Below are 8525 nucleotides of genomic sequence, written 5' to 3' on the forward strand. Positions count from 1 at the left end.
ACTGTATGCTGTAAAACCTTGGATTGCGAGGATAATTTGTTCCAGAAAAACACTTGTATATCAAAGCAAATTTTTCCATAAGAAATAATGGAAACTCAGATGATTGGTTCCACAGCCATTTATTCACAAGTCCTTCAGTTTTATAGTCCATATAAAAAGATTCTAGTGATGCGATTGGCTGTGTGACCATAAAATGTCCACCAATGGAAGCCTCCACAAGGGGATTAGAAGGAAAATCCAGCAGGAGCTCCAGAGTATAAAAGAGAAGAGAGGCGCCTCTAAGTGTAGCAATATGGTTACATTTAATGAAGGTACAACATTTAGAAACTCGATGATTAAAAGAGGCACATCTAAGTATGGAGGGATCCGGGGTAAAGCTGTCCATATAGACCGTCCTCCTCACAGCCAGCTTTCACCGCTGTCAGTCTGCAATTATGACGGGAAGACTACCCTGCAGGAGAGCGATCTGAAAGCAAAGCTTGAACTGCTCGTTGAAGGGCCGACATCAGTGGCAGCAAGGAGGACGGTCTATGTGGACATCTTTACCCTGGATGCCTCCATATTTAGATCATCAACCTTTTAATCATCACTATTGCTAAATGTTGTCCCTTCATTACATGTAACCATACTGCTACACTTGGAGGCTCCGCTCTTCTCTTTTATACTCAGTGGTGACATGACGCTACTCTTATATCAAGACATCGCTTGTATACCAAGGCAAAATGTATTTAAAAAATGTAGCTTGTCTTGCAAAACGCTCTCAAACCAAGTTACTCTCAAACCAAGGTTTTACTTGTATTCAAAAATAAACAGAAACGTAAAGAAGAAATCCTCTCTGTTTGAGACTCTCCTCCTGTTTGAGACTCTCCTCCTGTTTGAGACTCCTCCTGTTTGAGACTCTCCTCCTGTTTGAGACTCTCCTCCTGTTTGAGACTCTTCCTGTTTGAGACTCTTCCTGTTTGAGACTCTTCCTGTTTGAGACTCTTCCTGTTTGAGACTCTTCCTGTTTGAGACTCTTCCTGTTTGAGACTCTTCCTGTTTGAGACTCTTCCTGTTTGAGACTCTTCCTGTTTGAGACTCTCCTGTTTGTTGTGTTGCAGTTTTATCCCATCGAGGAGTCTAATAGAAGGCGCAGAGGAAGAGTGTCCCAAGGCCAGAAGCCTCGTCTCCTCCCTGCTGGAGAAGTGCCAGCTGGATAAGGTGAGGAAGTGACGATCGTGTGGATTCCAGAGATAAAAAAAGCAAAGAAAGGTCATCGTGCCGACTTCCGATGTGTAACATTGTAGCCGTGTCACTCAAAGAGGAGGAAGTAAACCCTAAAAAAAAACCCTGCAAGACAAAGGCATAATGAGCTAGTATGCGTAGCATTATGTATTGCTTACCTCATCCTCGGCCCCGCCCTCCGGCCGCGGATATCTCTCCCGAAGCTTCCTTCCGGATATCGCGGCTCTGGCGCTGTGATTGGCCAAAGCTGTGATGACGTCACTCCTGTGCATGAGCGTGGGAGCCGCCAGTCGCGTCACTGCCTCCTTTAGCAACGGCGATCGTGCCGCCGTTACTAACGTGCGCCTGCGCCGCAGACATCAGCGCCCGCATTTTTGTAGATATCTGCTAAACTGTACAGGTAGTGAAGTGACATTTTGTAGCATTCCTTTTATTTATTTTTTGCTCCTCCCAACGGCTACATAAAAGGTTATGTAGGGTGGGGTTGAGGAGCTGGGCCAGCACATAGTTATTAAACGATCTCATAGGAGGAGAGGAAATGCATGGAGGGAAAAGGCTGTGTTGGGGAAATAAATCCTCTCTGAAGAAGTCACATTTGCTCGCGAGTTGAAAGGCGAAACATTGTGAAAAGAGAAAATGCCAAAAATAAGCTCAGAAAATGTTTTCTCTTTTCTGTGTGTTTTTTTTTTTTTTTTTTTTGTTTCTTTTTCCTGCATTGTAAGTTGGTGACGGGTTCTCTTTAAGTGAAAAAGACGAGTTCTTCCTATTTTGTCACCTGAGGTTCTTTTTTCTGACTTTCTCGCACTTCTCAGTTTCAGACGTGTCATGTCCGCCATTGTAAGAATGCTTTTGGCTGTGCGGTGGTCCACCAGTCTGGCTGGAAGTTGGTTTTCTCCGGGGACACCATGCCCTGCGACGCTCTCATTGAGATGGGTGAGTCGGTGGCTTGTAATCTTTTTGGGATTGTTCTCATGATTTATTTATCCTCAATGATCGTATTCTTAAAGGTGTTGTAAATTCTCGCGATTTGCGTTCTATGCATTGAGGTGAAAAAACTCTTGTAGTGCACCAGCCGCCCCCCATTTACTTACCTGAGCCCGATCGTTCCTGCCCCAGGGACAAACACTCCAGCCGGTGTTTTGGGTCCTGATTGGATAGATCGATAGCAGCGCAGCCATTGGCCCCCTCGGCTGTCAATCAAATCCAATGGGGCAGGGGTGGGGCCGAGTCTGTAATTTTATTTTTATATATATATAGTTTTAGTTTTTTCTTGCTGCAGTTGAGCAACATTGAGATCCGCTTTATTTTTCTATCACCAGGAAAAGACGCCACACTACTCATCCATGAAGCCACGCTGGAAGATGGATTGGAGCAAGACGCAATCGAAAAAGCACACAGGTACCGGGGGGCCGACATATACTCTCTACAGGGGGAGGCAAACATGAGAAAGATCACCGGGCTTTGGTGTCATTAACTAGCAAGGCCGAACTAAATATTATTTATTATTTTAATTTTTTTTATATTCTAAAACAAATTTCACTGGAAAAAATATAAACTTAAAGTGGATGTAAACATATTCCCAGTACAATGGTATGTCAGGTGATACACGGGGAGGAAACAAAATCCCCCCCCCTACATAAGTTGTACATGTATACAATTTCCAGCTGCTTTCCCCAGCAGAGTAATGTTCACAATCATATTTTGAAGATTGGTCATACAAGTCCAGTAGGGTTGGGTGGGGTAGTGGTAGGGCAGGGCTAGTGTGGGGTGGGGTAGGGTAGGCTAGTGTGGGATGGGGTGTGATGTAGGGTAGTGTAGGATAGGGTAGTGTGATGTAGTGTGGGGTAGGGTAGTGTGATGTGGGGGTGGGGTAGGGTAGGATAGGGTGGGGTAGAGTGATGTAGGGTAGGGTAGTGTGGTGTAGGGTAGGGTAGTGTGGTGTAGAGTGGTGTAGAGTAGGATAGGGTAGGGTAGGGTAGTGTGGGGTAGGGTAGTGTGATGTAGTGTAGGTTTATTTTTTGGTGCATTGGAGACAATTGGGACACTTCATTGCAGTGGCGGTGAATAAAGTTAGGAAGATGAAATGACACGGGGGGTGGATCATGCATGCCGAGGCAGAGTTGGCACGTGGCCTCAGGCGGACGTGCCGTGTGTTGCAGATGTTGTCCTTCGTCGCTCTCTTGTAGAGATGGAGGATCTCGGGTGTGTCTGGAGGGATCGGCCTCCAATATAAACCGTTCTTTCATTTTATCCTGCTGGCAAAGTGAACACTTTTTTGTACTTTCTGGGCGACTTTCCAGCGTTCCCTTCCTATTGGAGCGAATCCTGATAACTCTTCTCTTTCCCTCTCTGTATGGAATAGCACGACCTCTCAGGCCATCAGTGTGGGGAGGAAGATGAACGCCGAGTACGTGATGCTCAACCACTTCAGCCAGAGATATTCCAAACTGCCGCTGATGAGCGACGAGTTCAGCAGAAAGGTGGGGATCTCCTTCGACCACATGCGGGTAAGTAATCCCTTCCGACTCGCCAAATCCGCTTCTTCTCAATGAACTTTGACCCATGCAGCAAATGTTTACCATAGATCAGAGTCATAGATACTTAAAGGGGAAGCTCTGCTTGTTTGCACCCTCCACTGCCACATTTGGCACTTTTTGGGGGGAGCGTGTACCTGATTTTGACAATTTTTTTTATTACTTTTTGCTATAATAAAAATCCCCAAAAAACATATAAAAAAACATTTCCTCAGTTTAGGCCGATACGTATTCTTCTACCTGTTTCTGGTAAACAAAATCGCAATAGGCGTTTATTGATTGGTTTGTGCAAAAGTTATAGTGTCTACAAAATAGTTTTATGGCATTTTTATTATATATATATATATTTTTTTTTTTTCCCTTATTGTAACTGCAACATTGTGTCAGACACTTTTGACACTATTTTAGGACCATTGTCATTTATACAGCGATCAGTGCTATAAAAATGCTGTGTAAATGACACTGGCAGTGAAGGGGTTAACCACCAGGGGGCGAGGAAGGGGTTAAGTGTGTCCTAAGGAGTGATTCTAACTGTGTGGGGATGGGCTAGAAGTGACACATCACTGATGACAGCAGAAGATCACTGTCCTGTCACTAGGCAGAACAGGGAAATGCCTTGTTTACAAAGGCCTCTCCCCGTGACACCGGCGGACATCGAGTCTGCGGGTCCCGCTGTCACGGAGCTCACGGGGGGGGGGGGTGGGAATTTAAAGGGACGTACCTGTACACCCATTTGCCTGTCCGCGCCATTCTGCTGACGTAAAAGTGCATGCGGCGGTTGACAAGTGGTTAACCTGCATCGGTGTTGAGAAATTTCTTCCCTCCAACTGACATTTCCCTTTTTTTTTTTTTTTCCCCCTAAAAGATCCGATGGAGCGACTTTAAAATCCTTCCCAAACTAATGGGGCCCATCAAAGCTTTGTTCGCCGACGATCTGCTAGAGCTGGAGGAAAAGAGAGAGAAAAGAGAGCGCAACCAACAAGAAGCGCAGAACTCGGCGGCCGACTCCATCGGACCCGCCGGGAGCAAACGGGATCTGGAGGTGGACGGAGAGGGCGACTCCGCCAAGAGGATGAAGGCCAAGTGAAGGAGTATTATCGCCCGCTTTGGTGGCAAGTCGCCCCGTGGCTGCAGCTTTTCGGGTCAGGGCGGACTTCCGGTAGCGGAGGGTGGAAAGCCGCTGTGGGTGAAGGAGAGCGTCATCTGTACGAGGAACCGAACACCGGGCGGTGGAGGAGGAGACTCGGAGGGATTGGTCTTCAATGTCCTGTGCCCCTCCCCCAAGGATGCCCCGCCCAAGTTCACAGTCACCTCCAATGTGACGCCTCATTTTTATAATCTGTTCCATTTCAATATATTGCATCCTTCCAGGTGCGGAAATGCCTTCGGGGGGCCATTTCTCTCCTTCACTTCTGATATGTGAAAGGCTTTGCAATCAAATATTCCTGCATGTGCTGCTTCTCTCCTGGGGCTGCTGTGTGCTGCACTGTGCATACCTGACAGGTACAAAGCACCCGGAAAGTATTCACAGCGCTTCACTTTTTCCACATTATGTTACATCCTTATTACAAAATGGATTCAATTCATTATTTTCCTAAAAATTCTACAAACAATCCCCCGTAATGACAACGTGGGAGAAGCTTCTTAGAAATCTTTGCAAATTTATTTTAAAAAATCCCACGCGCGAGTATCGCGGGCTCCTCCCACGTACGTGAGTGTGTGTGGCGGGCTCCTCCCACGTACGTACGTACGTGAGTGTGTGTGGCGGGCTCCTCCCACGTACGTACGTACGTGAGTGTGTGTGGCGGGCTCCTCCCACGTACGTGAGTGTGTGTGGCGGGCTCCTCCCACGTACGTGAGTGTGTGTGGCGGGCTCCTCCCACGTACGTACGTGAGTGTGTGTGGCGGGCTCCTCCCACGTACGTACGTACGTACGTACGTACGTACGTACGTACGTACGTACGTGAGTGTGTGTGTGGCGGGCTCCTCCCACGTACGTACGTGAGTGTGTGTGTGTGGCGGGCTCCTCCCACGTACGTACGTGAGTGTGTGTGTGGCGGGCTCCTCCCACGTACGTACGTGAGTGTGTGTGTGGCGGGCTCCTCCCACGTGAGTGTGTGTGTGGCGGGTTCCTCCCACGTACGTGAGGCGGGCTCCTCCCACGTACGTGAGTGTGTGTGTGGCGGGCTCCTCCCACGTGAGTGTGTGTGTGGCGGGTTCCTCCCACGTACGTACGTGAGTGTGTGTGTGGCGGGCTCCTCCCACGTACGTACGTGAGTGTGTGTGTGGCGGGCTCCTCCCACGTGAGTGTGTGTGTGGCGGGTTCCTCCCACGTACGTGAGGCGGGCTCCTCCCACGTACGTGAGTGTGTGTGTGGCGGGCTCCTCCCACGTGAGTGTGTGTGTGGCGGGTTCCTCCCACGTACGTGAGGCGGGCTCCTCCCACGTACGTGTGTGTGTGGCGGGCTCCTCCCACGTGAGTGTGTGTGTGGCGGGTTCCTCCCACGTACGTGAGGCGGGCTCCTCCCACGTACGTGAGTGTGTGTGGCAGGCTCCCACACACACACACACACTCGTGTACGTACGAGGGAGGATTCAGACTTGTGTAAGTGGGAGGAGCCTGTGATACTTGTGTACGTGGGAGGGGCCTGTGATACTTGTGTAAGTGGGAGGAGCCTGTGATACTTGTGTACGTGGGAGGGGCCTGTGATACTTGTGTACGTGGGAGGGGCCTGTGATACTTGTGTACGCGTTTTTTTTTATAAAAAATATATATTTGCAGAGATTTCATACAATCTTCTCTCGCGTTGTCATTATCGGGAATTTCTTGTCAAATTTTGAGGAAAATAATGAATTGAATCCATTTTGGAATAAGGATGTAACATAAGAAAATGTGGAGAAAGTGAAGCTCTGCGGATCCTTTCCGGATTCTCTGTATATAAGCAGATAAGTGACTTGCAGCAGTTCAGGCCCCCATGTGACTACGGAGGGGGAGGGGCTACAAGGACACAGCATGGCGACGGACACTTATGAAGGAAGATGATAAAATGTATCTAAAAGGTGAAATCTTCTCCGAATCCCCGATCCGCATCACAATTTATTTTCAGGTGAATCCGAATCTCCAGGTGAATGTGAATTCCTCGCCGAGCAAAACGCGTCGCTCTCCAGACATCTGATGGACTTTATTTTTTATTTGTATTTATTTTAAAGTGATGCGATTTATTTCTGTACAGAGAAACCTGGAGGTCCATTTATAAATCTCTTCTCTCGGGATTCACCGATTGGATTCGCTTGGAAATCGGTGAATCCCGAGATATTTATAAATAGGACCCCCCCCCCCCCCAAATGTAATCACTGGATGGCTTGGTCTCCTAATTTTAAGCTGAATATTACACAAAAGTATTGGGACGCCCCCCTTTACACGCACATGACCTTTAATGACCTCCCAGTCTTAGTCCGGAGGGTTCAATATTTAGTTGGCTCCGCCCTTTGCAGCTATAACAGTTTCACCTCTTCTGGGAAGGCCGTCCACAAGGTTTAGGGGTGTGTCTATGGGAAGGCCGTCCACAAGGTTTAGGGGTGTGTCTATGGGAAGGCCGCCCACAAGGTTTAGGAGGGTGTCTATGGGAAGGCCGTCCACAAGGTTTAGGGGTGTGTCTATGGGAAGGCGGTCCACAAGGTTTAGGGGTGTGTCTATGGGAAGGCGGTCCACAAGGTTTAGGGGTGCGTCTATGGGAAGGCCGTCCACAAGGTTTAGGGGTGTGTCTATGGGAAGGCGGTCCACAAGGTTTAGGGGTGTGTCTATGGGAAGGCGGTCCACAAGGTTTAGGGGGGTGTCTATGGGAAGGCCGCCCACAAGGTTTAGGGGTGTGTCTATGGGAAGGCGATCCACAAGGTTTAGGGGTGTGTCTATGGGAAGGCCGTCCACAAGGTTTAGGGGTGTGTCTATGGGAAGGCGGTCCACAAGGATTAGGAGGGTGTCTATGGGAATGTTTGACCATTCTTCCTGCAGAGCATTTGGGCGGAGTCAACTCAATATTGAACCCTCCGGACTAAGACTGGGAGGTCATTAAAGTTTGTGTGTGTGTGTGTAAAGGAGGCGTCCCAATACTTTTGATAATTTAATGTATATCATGGGGGGTGGTTTTCAGATGGAGAAGGGGGATGGGCTCCATACAATGAGATGAGAGTCCTCAGTACTTTGTACATCGCAAAGAAATTATTTTTGGATTCATTAAAGTCTTTATCATTTAATCCCCGGATTGGATTGTTGGCGTTTTTCTCTCCATAAGATCAATACATGAAATTTGTGTTCTCCTTCCTAAAGTCCCTTTTCTAAAATGCGGGCGTTCTCGTTCCCAAGCCGGCCCTTCGTGTCCATAAGACACCCGGACTGCGGCTCTGACTTGCCGGACCTGTACCCGGACCAGACTGAACTGGATGTGCGGAGCCGACCTGCAGATGGGACTTTTAGGTGTCGGGAGGTCTGAAAAGTACCGAGTTCTGGAGAACGTTCCGGGTCTAGAGCCACGGCATCTCCTCCATCCGTGTCCTGTGAAGATTTGCTCTGTTGAACCCGGATTCGGTGGTAAATGATAAATATCTTCTACCCAAAAATATACTGATCCAGACCTTTGATCTCAACACTTGACCTACACTTTATTTTATTTTTATTTTCTTCATTCTTCCTTTTTGAAGAAAAATAAAGGAAGAATGAAGGAAAAAAAAAAAAGAATGAAGGAAATTTTATTTATTTTTTTCTTTCCAT

The 8525-nt window shown here is 47.9% G+C and overlaps 1 protein-coding gene across 2 annotated transcripts in view; it reads left to right on the top strand.

Annotated features, from left to right (window-relative positions):
• ELAC2 (elaC ribonuclease Z 2) overlaps nucleotides 1-5424 on the top strand; it is a 36470-nt gene extending 31046 nt beyond the window's left edge. For both annotated transcript variants that reach the window (XM_040331158.1, XM_040331159.1), the window contains exons 20-24: nucleotides 1101-1200; nucleotides 2037-2157; nucleotides 2544-2622; nucleotides 3587-3731; nucleotides 4624-5424. In XM_040331158.1, coding sequence (XP_040187092.1) covers nucleotides 1101-1200; nucleotides 2037-2157; nucleotides 2544-2622; nucleotides 3587-3731; nucleotides 4624-4845 — 667 coding nt within the window. In that variant the 3' untranslated portion in view covers nucleotides 4846-5424. The remainder of the gene's footprint in view (nucleotides 1-1100; nucleotides 1201-2036; nucleotides 2158-2543; nucleotides 2623-3586; nucleotides 3732-4623) is intronic.
• Nucleotides 5425-8525: the final 3101 nt, after the last annotated feature.

This window comes from Rana temporaria, chromosome 12 (assembly GCF_905171775.1).
Source record: "Rana temporaria chromosome 12, aRanTem1.1, whole genome shotgun sequence".
Lineage (NCBI taxonomy): Eukaryota > Metazoa > Chordata > Amphibia > Anura > Ranidae > Rana > Rana temporaria.